Genomic DNA, 20,333 nt, shown 5'->3' on the forward strand with positions numbered 1-20,333 from the left:
GATGTCCATGGACCTTGACAGCCTGGGATCCAGACATGCAGATGTCCTCATTATGCCAGCCCCTGTTCATATAATATGATGGAGTGAGCAGAAGTTGAGGGGAGAGAGCAAGAAGGGGTTGAGAGTGCAAAGAATCTCAAGATACCTTGGTGTGATGTGTGTCTCATTTATGCAGCACACATGGATGTAGACAGGATGGACTTTCCCTACAGACAGTGCTGGATTACATTTGATTGGGTTCAGGACGGAACACTAGGTTTCCCTGGAGCACTTGCCCAGCAAACGCTCCCTCTTGAAAGGAATAGTTTCCCTGTAGGTCCCATCTGCTAGGGACATATGGTTGAGCTGGACAACCCAGGCATCTGACAAGGCTCTTCCAGCACTATTCAATGCCATCAAATGAAATGTCCACACTGAATTACAAGAGCTGATGGTTAATACTGGAATCTTCCTATGCCTCAGCTGGAGTGAGTGGGGCTCCAGTTGTATTTGGCACAAGAAGGTCATTTCAGATAGCCAAGACAATTCCCCACCTCATCCTCTAGGATGATGCAGGTCCCCCAGTTCCTGCATCAGAGCAAGCAGACACTGGCCTGTGCTTTGGACCACATCTCTCTCTTCAACTGTTACCAGATATCTGTGTGTTAGTAACTGACTCTTCCATCTCCAATGACTGTAGTGGGAGCTTAGACAGAGCATACATGCAGACCTCTGTGTTGTGCTCACTTTGTTTTTGGCAAGGGGAATCCCACCGATGGCGTCTGTGGAATTTACAGGAATAATCTGAATATTATTTCAGACCCAGGGCTGGGGGTCTGAATTCTGTAATGCCCAGACTGATTAATCCTCATCAAAACCTGAACCACATCTCAGTGAGTTCACTTTTGTCCCATCTAGGCATACTTGTCTGATTGAAAGATGAAAATCATTCTTCCAGAGTGGGACATTCACAACTTTCATAGCTCCTCATCCTCTGAAAAAATAAATTGCGATGTTGGAACCTCTCTCCACTCACGAGAAAAGGAAAACAGATGATTATTTTAGTTTGCTTGAGGGAACATTCCCCAGGAGGAGGGAGCACAAGGGACAGAGAAATTGGTGAGTTCAGCTGGGCCTCTGCTCCTGAGCGGGGCCAGGCTCCTGGGATGGAGGGGGCTCGTGGCAGCCTGGCAGCACTGCCCAGAGACAGCCAAGTGCAGGAGCAGCTCCTGTGCCAAGAGCAGCAGGGCTGCGGGCACTGCCTGCTGCTGCGGACAGCAGAGGAGAGAAGGCAGCGAGAGGGGAACGGCAGTGTGGAGCGGGAGCAGAGCTCATTGTGGGGGATATCTTCACAGCCCTTGAAACAGTGAGTCTCTCTCTGCAGGGCAATGCTGCTGATGTTCCTGGAGGGAGTGTCTGCATCCCAGACAAACCATAACTCAAAGGATTTTTAATGGTCTCTTTCCTGGAGTAAACAGGACATAGCAGGAGGAGGAGATGCTTCAGGGCAGGGATTCCCAGACACATGGTGAGAGGATCAGGTATGCTTCTCTTGGGTATGCCACTTGAACACAGGGCTGTAGGGCTGTGAAGGCAGGGAGTGCACCAAGGTCTGCCTGGGGCTGTGATTCAGAGCAGTGTCCCTGTACCTCCTGGTGCTGTTTGCCCAGGGCAGTGACTCTGCCACCTGTGAGGGTCAGCACACAGCCTCTCCAGGGAGCTCCCTGTGGTGCTGTGGGGAGAAGCTTTGGGTGGGAAGAGAGATCCCTGACAGGGCAGGTTCTTCCTGCCTTTGAGAGGTGCTGCAGGGGTCATTTTCTGCTCACAGCTCCAACATGTTTGCAGGACATGTCTGAGGGGCCCTTCCAAGAGGAAAATCAAGAGAAGAGTTGCTTGAAGGAGAAAGAGCTTTCCTTCAGAACTCTGCACTTTCACTTTCCTCATTTTGAAGGGGAGAATGAAGGAACAACTTTTCAGTTTTGGCAATGCGCCGGGAGTCGTAAACCTTTACTCTGAGAGATTAGTAGGTCTGTGAGAAACATCAGCGAGCTGCTCCACCCCCAATTTAGTCTAAAGGCAGCATCAGCATCTTCTTTGCAGCATCCCAGGACTTTATGTGACCTGCTCCATTCCAACCTGCAACTGCAGAGCTGCCCCTGGACATTGCTCAGAGGTTTCTGTAGGGCAAAATTGAGCAGAGGGTGACATGGGATCTTTGAGCAGTGACAGGGACAAGACACTGGGACAGAGAAAGAGCTGCCAGCAGGGACAGCTCCGGGCAGCAGCGATGGGCAGGGAAGGAGAAGGAACTGCAGGGCATGGGACTCTGGCTGAACTCTGCACCCAGAGCTGTGACAGAGGAGAAGGGCATCTCTTTGGTGCCTCCCCACCAAAGGGCTGAGAGGGGCAGTGCTGCAATGTCCCCCTCTGCAAGGTGCCATACTCCGCGGGTAAAGTGCAGGTTTTCCAGAATGCCTCTCTGTCCCTCTCCTTGCCTCCCTTGGCAACAGGGTCATGGTTAATCCTTCTCCTGTCCATGCTGCTCCTGTTCTTGCTCTCTGCTTCCTGTGGTTGGGAGTATTCAGCTGCAGTTCAGGCACCAAAGCTACAAGTAGTGGAAAAGAGGGATTTCCAAGGGAGTGAGGTCTCCACAGCCCCATTCTGTCCTGTGGAGCTCCAGGAAATGCAGTACAGGAAAATGAGTTGACTGTCCCTTAAGGAAAGTCCATCTTAAATCCTCACGGTCATTTGGCTGTTACCCTGTGGCGTCCTGCAGGCTGCCACCTGCCCTCCACAAAGCCTCTACTATCTCATGGCATATCTGTGGTACCTCAGCGACCCATGCGGAACCTATGGAAATACTGATAGTATGGAAGTGATGGTGGGAGGCTGTAAATGGGCAGCAGAATAGGCTCTTGTGTGTTGTTTGCTGGAAGGGGAGTGTGGAGACCTCCCTCAGGTGCATGTAGAGAGGGTCAGAAGGTCAGAGATGGGCACTCTGAAACCAGACTCTGCTCTCAGCAGGGGCTGCTGTATTTTTAGAGTAACATCATCCTCTAGATAGAAGAGGCAGGAGTTTCTGAGATTTGAGAATGAGACAAATAGATAGATAAGAAAACTTTATTAATTTGTTTATTTTCCTTTTAAAAGTGTTTCCTAACTTGTCTCTGTGTGTTTTGTTCCTTGGTGAATTTCCCATGTGTATGGGGAGGAAATGTCCAACAGCAGCTCCCTCAAAGAATTCCTGCTCCTGCCATTCTCAGACACACGGGAGCTGCAGCTCTTGCACTTCTCGCTCTTCCTGGCCATCTACCTGGCTGCCCTCCTGGCCAATGGCCTCATCATCACAGCCGTAGCCTGCGACCACCGCCTCCACACCCCCATGTACTTCTTCCTCCTCAACCTCTCCCTCCTCGACTTTGGCTTCATCTCCACAACTATCCCCAGATCCATGCACAATTCCCTGATGGACACCAGAGCCATTTCCTACTTGGGATGTGTTGCCCAGGTCTTAAGTATTAGTATTTTCATATCAGCAGAGTATTGTCTCCTCACAGTCATGGCCTATGACCGCTACGTTGCCATCTGCAGACCCCTGCAATATGGGACCCTGCTGGGCAGCAGAGCTTGTGTCAGAATGGCAGCAGCTGCCTGGGCCAGTGGCTTTCTCAATGCCCTCCTGCACACCGGGAACACATTTTCCCTGCCCCTCTGCCAAGGCAATGTGGTGGAGCAGTTCTTCTGTGAGATCCCTCAGATCCTCAAGCTCTCCTGCTCAGACTCCTACCTCAGGGAAGTTGGACTTCTTGTGGTTAGTTGCTGTTTAGCCTTTGGGTGTTTCACTTTTATTGTGGTGTCCTATGTGCAGATCTTCAGAGCTGTGCTGAGGATCCCCTCTGAGCAGGGTCGGCACAAAGCCTTTTCCATGTGCCTCCCGCACCTGGCCGTGGTCTTCTTGTTCAGCAGCACTGAAGTGTTTGCCTACCTGAAGCCCCCCTCCATCTCCTCCCCAGCTCTGGATCTGACCTTGGCCGTTCTGTACTCGGTGGTGCCTCCAACAGTGAATCCCGTCATCTACAGCATGAGGAACAAGGAGCTCAAGGAGGCACTGTGGAAAATTGTTCAGTCTGTACAATATCCCAACCAATAACTTCTCCATGTGTATCTTCTCATCATTCCCATATACTTGGCATGCAGGCTGGATTGTTCCTGCCTTCCTTCCTTTCTTCCTCCCTTCCTTCCTTTATTTCTCATGTTTCTCTCACATTCTTGATAAAACAAATAATAATAATAATAATAATAGTAATAGTAATAATAATAAAATAATAAATTTCATGCTATTTCTCTTCTGATATCTCTCTTCTGTTTCTGACCTGGAGACCATGTTGAAGCAGGAAGCCAGGCTTCCTTCTAAATCGGAAGGAATGTTACATCCTCAGAGCCTGCTCGCCTGAGTTGACTAAGATGCCCCAAGTGCAATGAGGACAGTTCGGTTTGGGCACAGTTCCCTTTGGCTCTACCACAGCAGATGTTTAGTTGCTACAACCATCTCATGGGGGCTTCAGCCCTCCTAGTGACATGTGCAACCCCAGCAGCAGCACATTCTCTTTCCAGAGCAGCTCTTGGTCCTTCCAAACTGTCCTGTTCTGCTTGGATCCATGTAGAGGGCCTAAGCGCTCTCCCAACACAGTGCTGCTAGGGTTGTGCTTCGTGTGCATTCCTGGAGCACAGGCAGGACCAGGCACTGGGCACCCTTATCCACCACCTGGCCTCCAGAATGGTATTTCTCTAATAAGAGGAGATCTTCTTTGTTTTGTGCCCAAAGGCTGGTCTTTCTTCAAAGGTGGAGAAGATGGAGTCAAAAATGTTCCTAAGGGATTGTAGCACAAAAGGGACTGCTGCGCCCTGCTAAGCATGAAACCCCACCGTTCCTAGCATAGAGCTGGCATCATAGAAGCACCTGGAGCCTGGCTGGCTGCAGAGGCATTGCCTGGCCCATGATCTGGCTTTGCAGCTGGGGGAAGGGCTCTTCACTGCTATTCCCCTGCTCCTTGCCCTGATCCTAGCACTGCTGCTACTGTGCCCATGTCAAATCCAAATGGAAAAGACACAAAGCTTTTTCCATTTGCCTGCCAAACCTGGCCATGGTCTCCCTGCTTATCAGCACTGCAATATTTGTTTGTGTGAAACCCCCTCCATCTTTTCCCCAGTACTGGATCTGGTGCTGGCTGGTGCCTCCAACAGCGAACATCCTCAAATATAGCATGAGGAACAAGGCACTCAAGGAGACACTGACAGAACTACTTCAAGGGTTACAGGTTCAGTAGCAATGAGTTGTCCGTCTCTCTTCATAAATGATTTTCAATGTTTCTCAGGCAACCCTTTTGTTTTCGGTGTTATATGATTATGCACAAACATTTGTATTCATCCCCTTTCTTCTGAGGCACAAACTCAGTCTGTCTGATCTAGAGGCCATCCTTCAATCTGCCCTCACTGTGTCACAGCTGCTCTCCCAAGTGACATCTCTGCAATAAAGGCGGATTTTCTCTGCACTGTGCCTGAAGGCTGGGCTCTTCTTCCCAAGCTGGAGTCAAGAATGTGCTCAGGGAATTGCACCCATAAAGACCCTCTTGCCATGCCTGGGTGTGCATGGGCCAATGGGCATCAGCTCGTACAGTGATGGGAATGAGGGCTGGATTCAGATGCCACTTGTGGCTGCCCAGTGTCCTGGAGAGGATGAGTGCTCAAGAAGCATCTCCCAGGGACTGTCCCAAATAGTAACAGACTGGTGACAGATGTCCATTCTTCCAGAAGGGATATGGAGCCACCTGGAGAGCAGAAGGGATCTCCAGGGGCAGCACGTGTGTGGGACGGGTTTTGAGTGGAAACTAACAAAACCATGTGGAGTCACCCAAGAGTAAAGGACCAAACCGAGCAGTGCCCCAAACCAGGGCTCTCAGGAGTGGCAGCAGCCTGGGTCTAATGATACCTCCAAACACATCCTGAGCAATGTGCAGTACCCTGGGATTGCTCCAAGCATCCTTTACAGCCGCACACCCTGGGGAGGACCTGGTCAGTTGCAGTGATTGTGGTCCAGCTGGCTCTGCCCTGAGCACCATGGCCAGTGTGGAGTCACCCTGTGTGCCCACAGCTGCTCACCCTGCAGAGCAGCACTGTCAGCCCAGGATGCTGGAGGAAGGACAGGAGAAGGGTGCAGGAATGACTCCTACCTCAGGGAAGCTGGACTTCTGGTGGTTAGTGCCTGTTTAGCCTTTGGGTGTTTCACTTTTATTGTGGTGTCCTACGTGCACATCTTCAGAGCTGTGCTGAGGATCCCCTCTGAGCAGCGCCGGTTCAAAGCCTTTTCCATGTGCCTCCCGCACCTGGTCGTGGTCTCCCTCTTTGTCAGCACTGGTATGTGTGCCTATCTGCAGCCCCCCTCCATCTCCTCCCCATCTCTGGATCTGGTACTGGCTGTTCTGTACTCAGTGGTGCCTCCAGCAGGGAACCCCATCATCTACAGCATGAGGAACAAGGAGCTCAAGGATGCCATTAGGAAAGTGATTTCATGGACCTTTTTAAGCAGTGGTTATTTTTCCACATCTCTCCACAAATTACTCTTTCTCTATCCCGTAACTGGATTGAGCATTGTTTCTTCATGTTATTTTTATTATGACTTTTACTAGTGATAATAATTGTTATGGTGTTGCTACACAACTATTTGTATTCATTCCCCTTTTTACGGTGTCTGCTCTGTCTCACCTGATACCCTAAATTGTTTTGAATGCTGGACAAGGAACGGCTCCCTGACAGTGTCACTGTAATAAAGTAATTTCTATCAGTACAGTGCGTGAAAGCTGGGCTTTTCCTCCAAAGCTGGTGTCAAGAATAGGCCCAAGGACTTGCATCCCTCAAGGGTCTGCTGCACGGGATTCTCCATGGGTTCAGCAACACAGAGCTCAGAATCATGTAATGATCTTTTCTAGACCAAGGGCTGGTTTGAGAATTCACCTATCAGAGTCCAAGGATAGTGGAGAGGCTGAATGGACATGGATTTACACATGCACAGCTCTCCTACGTATTAAGGCACAGTGTCAGACGGCTGTTCTCATGAAGGGGAAGCTGGAGGTGTCAGGAGAGCACAGAGATCCTCCTGGTACAGCATATGCGTGGGATGGACTGTGAGTAGAGCCTCATAAAGGGAGAGGTCCTCAAAGATGGAGTTTCTTCAAGGTAAAGCACTGGGTATTCGCAGGCAAAAAGGACTCTGCAGTGTCAGGAGAGGCAGTGAGGACTCAGCTGTCAGGAAGAAGGGAGAACGGAGAGCCCTCTGGGTCACCATCTATCAAATACCAGGGGCAGGATGGACACAGGGGCAACTGGACACAACGAGCACCCTCAGAAATGCTCTGTAGTCCAGATGCCGTGGACTGTGTGGTCATCTGCAGTCCCCCAGAGGGATTAGAGGTTGTGATACCCATTTGGTTGGGTCTGACTCCTACCCCTGGTCACAGAGGCACTGAAATGTCACCCTTAGCCACTTTATCTCCTCTCCCTCCCCACTCCATACCCTTCCCAGCTCTGGATCTCTCTGTACTGGCCATTCTGTACTCAGTGGTGCCTCCAGCACTGAACCCCCTTGTCTACAGCATGAGGAACAAGGAGCTCAAGGAGGCACTGAGGAAACTTCCTCAAGGGGTACAATGTCAGTGCCAAAAACTGTCCTGTGTGCAGTCACTTGTCATTCCCATGTACTTGGCATGAAACATGTGCTCTTCATCTCTTTCTTTCTCAATGTTTACTCTTACCTTCCTGATAAAATAATAATAAATAATTATTTAAAATACAATACAGCAATACAGCAGGAACTGTAGGCGGACTAGGGAAAATATGGGCCTGCTGCTAAATGGGCCAAGAGCCCTGCTGAGAGAGTACACAGAAAAGGCCACCTTTGCCGCAGGCTTTAGTACTAAGAGTGACCCTCAGGAATCCTAGGCCCTGGAGACCATGGAGAAATGGAGAAAGGAAGACTTTCCCTTGCTGGAGGAGGATCTGAGTAGCGCTCACTTCAGCAAACTGGACACTCACAAGACCATGGGGTTTGAGGGGCCTCTCTTGCACTGTTCAGTGCCCACGTCTGACAGAGCTCCATGAACTGGAAGAAATCGAGTCCCTCCAGTTATACTGCTTTTACCTCTGGCCCTTGGCAAGTGACCTTCACACATTAGAGACTCTCTGAGCACCATCTGATAGATGCAAAAAGGGGCTCACATTGGAATGCTGCATTTATGACACTGCATCTCGCACTGCTTTCATGCCTCCTGATGGTTAGCTTGCTTCCCTTTACCTCTTCTCTGTTTGTCACACTGCACCATTTTATGTGTCATGATCACATCTCAAAGTGCACAAGTGGCAATTTCTCCTCCGGTGTTATTCCTGTGTTTCACACCTCAGACAACTTCACCTGCCACCTGCATGGTCAAAGTGACAACTGGGAATAGAAGAAGCTGAGCGCAAGGAAGGACCTTGCTCTACCTTGCTTGGTCTTGTTACAGGCGTTGCCTGGTTCAGGCTGGGCTGCTTTTTTTAGAGGGCAGCAAGAGAAGAGGCATCCTTCCCTTCTTTTAAAAGTCATCAGGCAATACTTTGCATCCTGCTTGTAACACACACTTGCTACTCAGGGCCGTAAGGGCAGGGGGCTTGTGGCACGGAAAGGAGCACGATGAGAAAGAATAGCACCTGCACTGGAACTAAGCTCTTCTTCCCCTTGGAAGGTGGTCAGGAGGGGAGATTAGCGGGTGGTGTCACAGTCACCCATGCGGATGGAAAGCCATGTTGTCACACACGGCATGTGGCCCTTCCTCTACAGTCCTGTACTCCTGCCTTTCACCGTATGGGGAGGTGTGTGCTGAGAGGGGTTTCTGGCTGAAAATGAGCCCCGGCAGGATGAAGAGGGTCACAGGGGAAGAGGACTGCTGCTTCCAGGGCTTGTCTGAACCTACAGCAGCTCGTGGATGTTACTAAAGCACAGCTGAGGCACGAGACACTGAACAAACTTGACCTGCAATCAGAACAAAACCACAAGGACTGCTCCTGCTCTTTGTCCTCCTTGACCCTGGCAAAACGAAAGACAGTTTTACCTACCAACAATACCCACTGCATTTTAAGTGAACGTGCTCTAAGGCAGGACCCGAGGTGACAAGATCCACACCTCCAGACCATCTGCTGACTGCTATGCAGAGCCCAGAAATCAGGTTTGGACAAAAGAAAGGACAGAAAGCATGGAGCTCTGGAGAGTTGTCCTTCTTTCTTTACACCACAGGATCCAGGCAGGAGGAATTTGTGACTCAACTAAGAAACATCGCATGAAAACCAGGACACCCGTTTACCAAATGAAGAGTACACTAACACTTGCCTGTTCACTACCCTGGAGCAGGCAACTGCTGCCTGAGAGAACTCCACATACAACTTGAGTCCTTGGTTACCTCTTCAGAGCTGGCTGGAAACACTTGTGGCCCCCTCCAACCGATCTTGATTTGAGGGTACCACCTGCAGGAAGCAGCACCAGACCAGAAGTACAGCTGCCTTCAGAAATACTGTGGCCTGCAAGGTTGAAAATCAGAGGCCAACCTTGCATCCTGAGAGCTGCAGAGAACACGGTATTTTGCCAATTGACTGGGGAGACAGGGCGACAGAAAGAATCAGACACCACTGGAAAGAATGGTCTTATTTCACTATTAATATTAAGGCAGTACAGAATGATACATTTAACAAAATAGCTTATTGCACACTCGGTTTTAGCAACAGACAAAATAAGCAAGGTAATGCACCTAACCATTACTATACGAGAAAGAGAATAGTGATTAAAAGATACATCACCAATTGCCTAAATATGTTACTGTCATACAGATCCGCATTCGCTGGGGAGTACCTGTTATGGTGAGGATTTGGAGAACCTTCCTGGCAACTGGGAAGTCTTACGTGGTGCATCCACCCATGAGGTCTCCAAAATCACGGCAAGAGTGTCCATCTTTTATTGAGCCAAATCAGCAAATCATGATAACTTGCATTTTGTTTGTGAGTGGTAACATCTGATGTGGCATACTTTCCCTATCATGTGGGATGGGGATCTGGTCAGAGTCCAGGCCTTGGATGGGAGCGTTCCCTTCAAGGTCAAAAACAGCTGCATGAGAGCTTAAAAAAGCTACAGTTTAATAAGCCTCCATGCAAGCTGGCATGAACAATTTTACAGGCGAGTGTTGTGTACTGCAAAGGCAGGGCCGTATTCATCTCTAAGTCAACCCCAACTCGGGCCTGTCGATCAGGCTTTGGCACTTCAGTTCCTCACGTTCCACTCTGTTGTGACACACCAGGTTATATTCGTCCCCACATTGTGGGGCTGCCAAGAGTTTTCCATGGTAGTGGGAAGCAGCATGAAAAGAGGAAACAGGACCAAAATACAGCTTGGGAAGCTCAGATTGGTCAATAGGATAAAGAAATATCACTTGAAGGGTAGAGCAATGATGCTACAGGGCACCCAGAGCAAGTCTGTCACCACCAGTGGCTTTGTGTTTCAAGAAACAGCCACTGAGGATGGAAAAGCCATCAAGGAAGGGAAGGAGAACCTCTTGTGAGACCTTGCTGGGGAAGCAGATTGGGTGTCTATAGTCTGCAGGGACACAGGAGCAGGTCTACGATGACCTGTGGTAGAGATGGCCAAGGGCGCTGCCAAGGCCCCAACAGAATGGAGGTCTTTATCCTCTTGACTATGGCTGTTGTGTCTGTTACCGAGGCCTACCAGGAATCACTAGGACTTCTCCCAGGGTCCCCAGAAGGATAAAGGGGGCAAAGGTGTCATGTGTTTGTCCTGCGCTCAGCATTGCACACCCTCACCGAAACACTGATGCCAGGAAGAGACATGGGCAACACATGGAGGAAAGGATCTCCCTTCCCAGGGTTCCTCTGCCTATGCTTGGCCATTTCCCTTGATAAAACACATCAAGGGTGTATTCAGCATGAGGGTCACCTGAGTATTTTCTCTACCTATTATTGATGATTAAATTTTTTAGCTTTAATCAGCCCCTGGTGAGTTGTTGTAGTTAATGGCCCCAGTGGGATCCATTAGTGCTCTACAAATCTTTAGGGTTTCCTTCTGACTTTGACTTCTTCACGGATTTCTTTAATCTCCTTTCAATAGCTGCAATTCATGGACTCAGCTCCAAGTACTGCATGAAGCTCATTAAAAAGCAAAATGTCCTGATAAACCCGGACTCTCCCTGCTATTTCCTTCAAGTGTCCATGGCTAATTGGAGAGGTCTGGGGAATCTAGCTGAAAGCTGAAGACAACAATCATATACAAGTATTTCATCTCTTTAAAGTTTTCAATTATTATTCTAAAGAAGAGCTGACAGTACACCATCCCATTCACAGCCATCCAGAGTGACTCCTAATGAAGTCAGCATATGTAGGAAAAGCAGTGTCCCAGAGATCAGGCACTGTATGCATAATCTTCCTCCCCCATCTTCCCAGCCCTACCAGTTCCCTCATCAGCCTCTTGGGAATTTAAATCACTCATGTTGAAAGCTAGCCTTTGTCCACCTAAGTCTGCACTCAATGTTATAGCTCACCTGCCCCAATTCTCACCTGCTTTACTTAGACAACTGTCTGCCAACAGGCACAGGGTGATCTTCTTTTAGTTACAAAGAAACGAAAAAATAAAGCAGAGTATAGTTTCATGGAAAATAATGACACTCTTTGAATGTATGCTAGGTCCATACAATCCGTACATATAGTAAGGACTCAGCTAATGGGGCAGACTGCAGAAAGACAGAGCAAGCTTTAACCTCCCTAAAGGGCAAACCAGCCGCTGGGTCCCTGAGTGAACAGAGTTATCGGGAGGAGTCACAATGTGTCCAGATAGTGCCCTAAAGAGAATGTTAGAAATTGCCACTTTAAACAGGACATGTAGGAATGGGAGACTTACGTAGATGCACAGGAGGCATGGGAGGGAATGGGCCAAGACCCAGAGCATGAAGATCTGGGCTCACAGCATCACCGATGAGCTGCCACAGACTGAATAAGCAACCCAAAGAAGTCCTTCCTTTGGCAGTGACTTGGAAAGCCACCTCTCTGACAGGATTCCAGGGAGATGGGATTTCTCTTCTTTATGATGGTCCCCAGGACGATGCAGAGATGAGGAAGAGCATGAAGGGAGGTTGCAGGGATATTCACCAGCTTCATCAGCTGCAGAGCAGGGAGCTGGTCATCTCACAAACTGCTGATTGAGTCAAATGAGAGGGGGACTGACGACTGAGATGGGGACTGCTGGATCAACACCCACATCCTGGACCTCAGTTCTTGTTCCCAGTGATCCTGCTGCTCTCCACCAAGACTCCCAGCTTCGGGAGCTCCTTCCCGAGGTGTCACACAGAAACTATCACTGCAAAGACCCCTGTGGATCCCGGGCTGTGACAGCAGCTGCTCAGGGCTGGAGGCTGCCACAAGAGTCCTGCCTGAGGGTCCCACCTTGCTCAGGGGACAATGTGGCAGCCAGGACCCCTGGGGCTGGGGCCCAGCCCCAGGGCTCCCGTGGGGCAGCTCCAACCCTTGTGTGGGTGCTGGGGGCAGAAGGAGAGAATCCGGGGCAGGTTTCCCTGGCACTGGCTGCCCCTCTTCTCCCCCACGCCGGGGTGGGCAGTGCTGGCTGAGCCCAACACAGCAGCTCACACAGCCCCCCAGGCCCCCACACCAGCACCCCCAGCACCCGCAGCCCCAAGCTGGACTCCCCTCCCTGCCCCAGCCCCACACAGACCCCAGCACAGCCAGGAGCCCCGCGGGGCCTCACAGCCAATGGCTGCACTGTGCACGAGGAGGTCACTGCTGCCGCAGCCCCTGATAGGCCAGCTGCAGGGAGAGGGCGTGGCTGCTGCTTGGGAGGTCCCCGCTGTGGGCAGAGCTGATTGGGCAGCAGCAGGGCTGGCTCTGCCTGGTGACTGTGAGGTCACCGCTCCCGCAGCGCCTCATTGGGCAGCAGCCGGGCCCTGCGGGGCTCTGCGCTGCTGAGATCATCTCCGCGGAGCAGCTGCTGAGCCTGGGCTGGGCTCCTGGCGGGGAAGGGCTGGGGAGGCCATTGCTGCCCTGGAGGGCAGGGCCAGAGAGCTGGGCGGGACGGTGCTGTGACGTCATGTCTTTGTGAGTGCCTGATTGGCCGGCAGCAGGCAGGCAGGCGTGGGCGGTGGGTGGGGGGTCTCTGTGGTGAGAGGAGCTGAGAGGGCAGCAGTGGTTCCTGTGTGGGGAAGGGGTTTAAGGAAGCTGCTGTCTCTGAAGGCCACAGGCAGCAGCAGGGATGTGGTGGGTTTGTACCTGTGAGGTCACCTCCATCTGGGCAGCTGGTTCTATGTTTTAGGGTTGTGATTCAGTGGCGCAGAGCCTTGTTGGAGGCCTGTAGCTAGCAGTGTCCCCCAGAGGTCCAGTCCTGTTCAGTTTATTCATTTGTGACCTGCATGAAGGGACAGAGTGCAGCAGGTTTGCTGAGGATATAAACCTGGGAGGAGCGGTGGTGCTTTGGAGGGCTGTGCAGCTGTTCAGGGGGACCTGGACAGGCTGGAGAGTTGGGGGTAGATGAACCTCATGAAGTTCAACACAGTCAAGACCAGCACATGGGGAGAAATAACTCCCTGCACCAGGACAGGTGGGGGTTGATCTGCTGGAGAGCAGCTGCGCAAAAAAGGACCTGTGCATCCTGGTGGCCAAGTAGTTGTCCATGAGCCAGCAATGAAGGCCTGTGGCGGAGAAGGCCAATGGTGTCCTCGTTGGAGAGGGGATCTTATCAGTGCTTATAAATACCTTAAGAGAGGATGTTCAAAGGAGGGGGACAGCTCGTGTCATCAGGGGCTCTGTAGGCCACTGCCATGGAGATGGCCCAGCGAGGCAGACAACAATCCTGGAAAGCAGTACCCTCCACTCACCCCTGTTGTTATCCAGGACTTGCTGATAAATCCTTCAGGAATGTCTCCAGATAGTACCAAAGGATGTGAAGTATTTCCAGTGGGGCACTGGAGAAGTCCCCTCTACTCCCCTGCACTAAGAGGCCTCTGCACTGGGCAGAGCTGTGCAAGAAGGCACGACTTTGGGGTTGTTTAGAGGTTTGGTGTTTGGTGAGGAAACCAGGACTTCAGGGCTACCTTCAGGCTAGGCATTTTTCAAAGCCAGGATCCAAGGCATGTGGGATGAAACAGTGCAAAGCATGGCCATAGGACAAGATGCTTTGTTGAGCCTCAGTACAGATTTCTCCTGGGGGTTGCTCTTTTGGTCCAAGTCAGATGAAGGACAATATGGGACAGGGCAGAAGTTTCCTTCTTTAGGCACCAGAGCCCTTTTTAAGCAGAAGAAATGATATTTCTTAGTTGCTGCATATGATTACTAGGAAGAAGGTGCCTCTTGGCTAGGAGCACCAGAAGGATCCTGAACATTTTTCTGTCTAACTTTTAAGCAGGGCTAAATTTTTACATATACATTATTTTACATGATGAATCAGATCCATCCACAACTCTTAGTTCCGCCAATCCCTTTGCCATGTTATAGTGTGAGTTAGTTCTGTGCAGACCTGAAATGGGCCATTGGGGCTGATTTTGCACTTCTAGTGTAACCCTTTGTACCTCTGGCTGGATTAGCCAGCTTTCTTTGCAGCACTTCAGTTTTATTAGAAGAGCGGGGCTGTGGAAGGTCAGCTGAGATGTTCTGCTCACAGGGCACACAGGCTTGCATGTTGTTTCCTGCATAACTAGAGTATAATATAAATTTCCTTCACAACTGACCAATAAATTCCTGCAATGGAAGGAGGTTGTGGGAAGAACATAGCGTTTGATGGACCACAGTTCTTGCAAGGAAAGCAGAAGGGTGGGACGGCAGGGTGGCCCTTGTTTTAGATAAGCTGCAAGACTTGAGTGAAGCAATTGACCATCTTGCAGCTGAGCGGATCAAGTGGTTGTGCAAATGCCTTTGACCATGTTAATCAAAAGAGAGCGAATGTCTCCCTGAGTGAGACAGACCAGCATGAGTTGGGTAGGGGGAGTGTGGACAAGGCTCAGCTCAACGCAGGGTATAAAAAACAAAATGTAGCAAAGAAATAAAAAAGGGGTCTGGAGCTGTTTTCATCGTATTCCTTTCTGGCAGCTGGGGATGCTCAGTGTGGTGGCAACGAGAACTTTGTAAAGACAGGTTAATGGGAATCCCATTTGTACTGTCATACACCTGAGTTCCCATCCAGCTGTGGGGCGGTCCCTGGCCAGCTCCATCCTTCTGCAGGTCCCCATATCCCAAGGGAGAGGAACAGGCCAGGCTTACACGACCTCTCTTGTGCAGCAGAGCCCAGCAGGTCCTGCAGCCCAGCTGCGTGCGGAGCCCTGTGTGGGGCACAGCCTGGGGTGGGCAGGGACCTGCTCCTCGGCTGCCCCAGACCTGACCCCGCTGAGCAGCAGCCCCCATTTCCCTCCCTCCTTCCTTGTGCTCTGGATGTGCTGGCAGGAGGCCTCTGTGTTGCCCTCCCCTCCCCTCTCTCTTTCCAGCTCCAGCCGAGCTCTGCATTTCCTCTCTTCATTCCTGCATGCACAGAGCAGGTCTCAACGCTCCCCTGGAGCAGCCCATCCCCTCCTGTCCTCTGTGCACTCCCACACCGGCACCCTGAGCACTGGTGCTGCTGCCAGAGCAGAGGTGGAGAATCCCCTGGAGCGACTCTGCAGGGAGCTCCCAGGGAAAAGCTGTGCCCAGCACCAGCCCCAGCATGGCAGAGAGGGTTGCCCTCTCCTACCCACCCTTGTGGTGCCAGATGCACCTTAGCCCAATCCTGAACGGCTGCAGCGCAGCCCTGGAGGAGCTGGAGCTGCCTCAGGCCCCGGGGCAGTCTGGAGCCTGAAGGGTTTGACATGGGCACAGCATTTGTGGTGGTGGAAGCAGGAGGAGAGCAGGGGAATTGGGGCAAAGACCGTTGCCCTCAGCTGCACAACTTTGGCTCTGGGCAGGAGATGTCTTTGTGGGGACCGGTCTCCAGGCTTCGGGGATGCCAGCTCGAAGATAGGAGCACCAGGATCTTCATGCAGAATGAACTTCCAATGCTTCTGGATCAGGGGATGAGGCAAAAGAAGTCATTGAGTTGCAGAGCAGTTGTGGTGAGGAGCGACCTCTGGAGGTCTCCAGTCCATGTCCCCCACAAACCTGCACTGCTTGGTGGCTTCTGGTCCTGTGTGGCCATCACTAGACTGTGCCTGACGCCCGTTAACATCCCCAAAGCTGCTCTGCTCCTCTTGTACTGGCACCGTGGGATGTCACCTCTTCTCAGGGGGTACCTCCCCTGCCTGCCCTGCCAGCACTCTCAGCTCCCAGCTCCCACGTGGAGCAGCCCTGATGTGGGGCTAAGGGCCACGCTGGCCAGTGTGTGAAGCAGAGCCAGCTGGACAGGGATCAGCACTGCTGATTCTGCTGGCTCAGGTGTGTGCTGATGGACAGTACCCTCCAGTGCCCCTTCCCTGGGCCTCCCGGGTCTCTGTTTCGGGATTGCAGAGCTCTCCTTTCCCTGTGTGCACCTGGATTTAGTGCTCTCCCTTCTGGTCACTGCACTGTGAATCCCCCTGGCTCAGTAAAGCTGCACGCGCTGCCCCTGGAGCTCCCCTGGGGGTTTGGATGCCCCTCCAGAAGCATCTCTCACTAACACGGTCACATGTGGGGCAGCCTGGCACAGGCAATGCAGAGCCCATTGCCCATGTCCACTGGTCACTGAGCGATGAACCCTGGATTCCGGCTAACAGAGCACCCGGGAACACTGAGCTCATCACTTGGATCTCCTGGAGTTCACAAGCAGAAGAGCAGGCCCTTTTGGGGTTGCACACCCTTGGGCATATTTTTTGACTTCAGTTTCTGAAGGAGGGCCAGATTTAAGCTGATGACAGGGCAGATCCCCCTTTATTATGGAAATGTTATTTTGGAGTCCAGCTGTGGTGTAAGGGAGCCCAAGGACTCGTCCTGCCTGTTGTTCTAGGACACATGCACATGGAAACACAACCCTGTGACCCTCAGGGTATGGGAGATGCTGGACCATATCCACAGAATAGAACATGGAAGGACAGCATGGAAATGAAGAGAGCGACTCTTAAAAAAAGAGTCCTGTTGCTCTGCTGGGAGGTGTCTCCAGGAAAGCTGCCACCCCCACAGAAAGGCTGCTGTCACTGTGGGGATGATGCTGTCAAGTACGGGGTCTGTCCTCACAAACGGCTGCCTGAGTCCCCTCCTCTCCAATGTTCCCCCTCTCCCACAAGTTGGAGCTCTGTAGAGGGAAAGGATGAGCCCACGGTGACACATGGCTGACACCCTTGCAGGAGAGGGTTGTGAGATGACATGCTGACTGTGCCTGGAGCAGCTGAGCTCTCCCAATGGACAGGGGACCCATGGTCTCACCCCATCTGTACTCGTCTGAGCCAAACTCTGTGCCCTGGAGCTCCCTTGGTGCCAGAGCAGGAAGAGACATTGCACAGGGAAACTCTCCTCACTGCACTGAGGGACATGACACCTGGGGGAGCTCTGACCAGCAGAGCTCCAGGTGTATGTCCCCTCAGCTGCTGTGAAGGGAGAGCTGCTTCCTGCTGCACACTGTCTCTGGAGAAGATACAAATATTCACTTATTTATTTTTTATGTGAATGCATCAGAAGAAAAAAAAAGAGAAAGAGAGAAAAGGAGAAAGAGTAGAAGAGAGAAAAGCGAAGGAAGGAAGAAAGGGAGGAAGGAAGGAAGGAAGGAAGGAAGGAAGGAAGGAAGGAAGGAAGGAAGGAAGGAAGGAAGGAAGGAAGGGAGGGAGGGAGGGAGGGAGGGAGGGAGGGAGGAAGGAAAAGTATAAAGCCTTGATGCCAGACAGCCTATAACTGGGGAGTGTTTGCACAAGAGGCGGTTATTGTTGCTGACACTGGACCCTTGTAACAAGTTTCCTCACTGCGTCCTTGAGCTCCTTGTTCCTCAGGCTGTAGATGAGGGGGTTCAGAGTTGGAGGCACCACCGCATATAGAAGAGCCACCACCAGATCCAGAGCTGAGGAGGAGATGGAGGGGGGCTTCAGGTAGGCAAAAAATGAAGTGCTGAGAAACAGGTTGATCACGGCCAGGTGCGGGAGGCACATGGAAAAGGCTTTGTGCCGGCCCTGCTCAGAGGGGATCCTCAGCACAACTGTGAAGATCTGAACGTAGGATACCACAATGAAAATGAAACATCCCATGCATAGAAAGGCACTTACACCAAGAAACCCAACTTCTCTGAGGTAGGAGTCTGAGCAGGAGAGCTTGAGGATCTGGGGGATCTCACAGAAGAACTGCTCCACCACATTGCCTTGGCAGAGGGGTAGGGAAAATGTGTTCCCTGTGTGCAGGAGAGCATGGAGAAAGCCACTGGCCCAGGCAGCTGCTGTCATTTTCACACAGGCTCTGCTGTCCAGGAGGGTCCCATAGTGCAGGGGTCTGCAGATGGCAACGGAGCGGTCATAGGCCATGACTGTGAGAAGAGAATACTCAGCTGATATGAAAACAGTACAACTTAAGACCTGCCCAACACATCCCACATAGGAAATGGCCCTGATGTCCATCAGGGAATTGGCCATGGATTTGGGGACAGTGGTGGAGATGGAGCCAAGGTTGAGGAGGGAGAGGTTGAGGAGGAAGAAGTACATGGGGGTGTGGAGGTGGTGGTCGCAGGCTACGGCTGTGATGATGAGGCCGTTGGCCAGGAGGGCAGCCAGGTAGATGTCCAGGAAGAGTGAGAAGTGCAAGAGCTGCAGCTCCCGCCTGTCTGAGGACAGCAGCAGGAGGAACTCTTTGAGGGAGCTGCTATTGGATATCTGCTCCATGGGGTACAGGAAAACTGTCCAAAGAAAAAAAGACAGTGACAACTTAGAAGAATTTTCTCCGAGAAAGCTTTATAGAAATGCTTCACCTGCCCCCAACCACCAGCCCCTAGCAGTGAAGAGAAAATTGTTTTGTCCTTCTCGGAATGACCTTTTTCAGCTCCTGAGCCTCAGCTACTGCTGACTCTTCTGTGAGGAACAGGGGCCTGTCCCACTCTAAGCCCATGGTATGTCACAATGGGTGTGAGAGGACATCCACCTTTAACAGGAAAGATCCCTTAGTATCCCTGCATATAATTCTAACGTTGTTCTGCTGAAGAAGAGAGGCTTAGCATTGATTTTTTTTACAGTTATTTTGTTTGGTAATTTTCAATTCTGCCATTACATCTGGTGTGGGTTCTTTAGAGGCACATATGCTTTTATTGCTGCAAGCATGAACATTAAACAGAGCAGAGAGGGAAACGGGCTCTCTGCTGCTTAGTGCAGAGCGAGGTGTGCTGTTAAGTCCATCTGCTATCTGCTGGTTTCAAATCACTGATCTAACTCTGCTCTCCCTCTTAGCCCGAGATGGAGACATGATGGAGAGAACAGGACACTGCTCCTGACTTGCATAATCACACCAAAAAGCCAACACTTTCCTCAGTCCCTCCAGCCACATCGCCCAGCACCCTGGGATGAGAACAGGCCCTGGACACCTCACCCCTAATCAAACACCTCCATGGCACTCAGGGTGGCTGTCTGTATTTGCCTGTGAAGCCCCAGCTGAGTGCAAGAACAAGGGCAGAAAGGAGAGATAGAGAAATGAGGAGAGACACTGTGACTCTGCTGCCAAGGGAGGACAGCGGGACAGAGCAGCACCATCCCCAGGTTGCACCTCCTAGACAGTGTGTCCTCCCAGGACAGCGGTTCTCAGCCCCTGTGCCTTGCAGTGAGAAACAGACATGTGGCAGGAGAGAGGCAGCTCTGCTGTTCTGGAAATCTGACTGCAGAAGAGGTGAAAGATGCCCTAGAGCCCTTCCCCTCGAGAGCGGAGTGAGACTAAGCACAATGAGAATGATGGGAGCTGAAAAGGGGATATTGCTGCTGCCCACAGGTGAAAAGGCATGTTCAGGAAGGAATGTTCAGGGATCCTTGCAGACCTATTGATCCCTCGGAGCAGAACTTGCAGAACTCTCCTTCAGACATTTAAACCTAAAACTTCCCCTTTGATTGATGACTTTCCAAAGATAGAAAACAAAATCTGGCCCTCTGGAGATTGCCTTCCCTTTCATAGAAGCTCGCCAGGAGTGTCCTCTTGAAAAGCCCCTTCCAGATATGTTGTGTGGGTGAGGCTGAGCTGTGAGCAGCCCTGACCCCACGCAGCAGCCTCTGAGCTGGAGAATGAACCTGCCCAGGTGGGATCTCTCCTCTCATGCAGAGCTTCTCCCTGCAGCGCCCTGTCAGGCTGAGTGCTGACCTCCTAGTCGGCTGAATCAC

General features: G+C 51.5%; 1 protein-coding gene and 1 pseudogene across 1 annotated transcript; both read right to left on the reverse strand.

Moving 5' to 3' along the window:
* LOC148590930 (ATPase family AAA domain-containing protein 2-like) overlaps window positions 1-20,333 on the reverse strand; it is a 376,234-nt pseudogene that overhangs the window by 66,966 nt on the left and 288,935 nt on the right.
* On the reverse strand, window positions 17,916-18,506 carry LOC148590931 (olfactory receptor 14C36-like). Its single transcript, XM_088538300.1, has one exon. The coding sequence runs from the start codon at window positions 18,504-18,506 to the stop codon at window positions 17,916-17,918; it is 591 nt and encodes a 196-aa protein (XP_088394426.1).

The sequence above is a fragment of the Tinamus guttatus genome, unplaced genomic scaffold (assembly GCF_059628265.1).
Source record: "Tinamus guttatus ecotype Peru unplaced genomic scaffold, ASM5962826v1 Tinamus_guttatus_pri_ptg000990l, whole genome shotgun sequence".
In the NCBI taxonomy this organism is placed as follows: Eukaryota; Metazoa; Chordata; class Aves; order Tinamiformes; family Tinamidae; genus Tinamus; species Tinamus guttatus.

Excerpts from the sequence above, each read along its gene's own strand:
- LOC148590931 (XM_088538300.1), bottom strand. The coding sequence starts at position 18,506 with ATGGCCTATGACCGCTCCGTTGCCATCTGCAGACCCCTGCACTATGGG.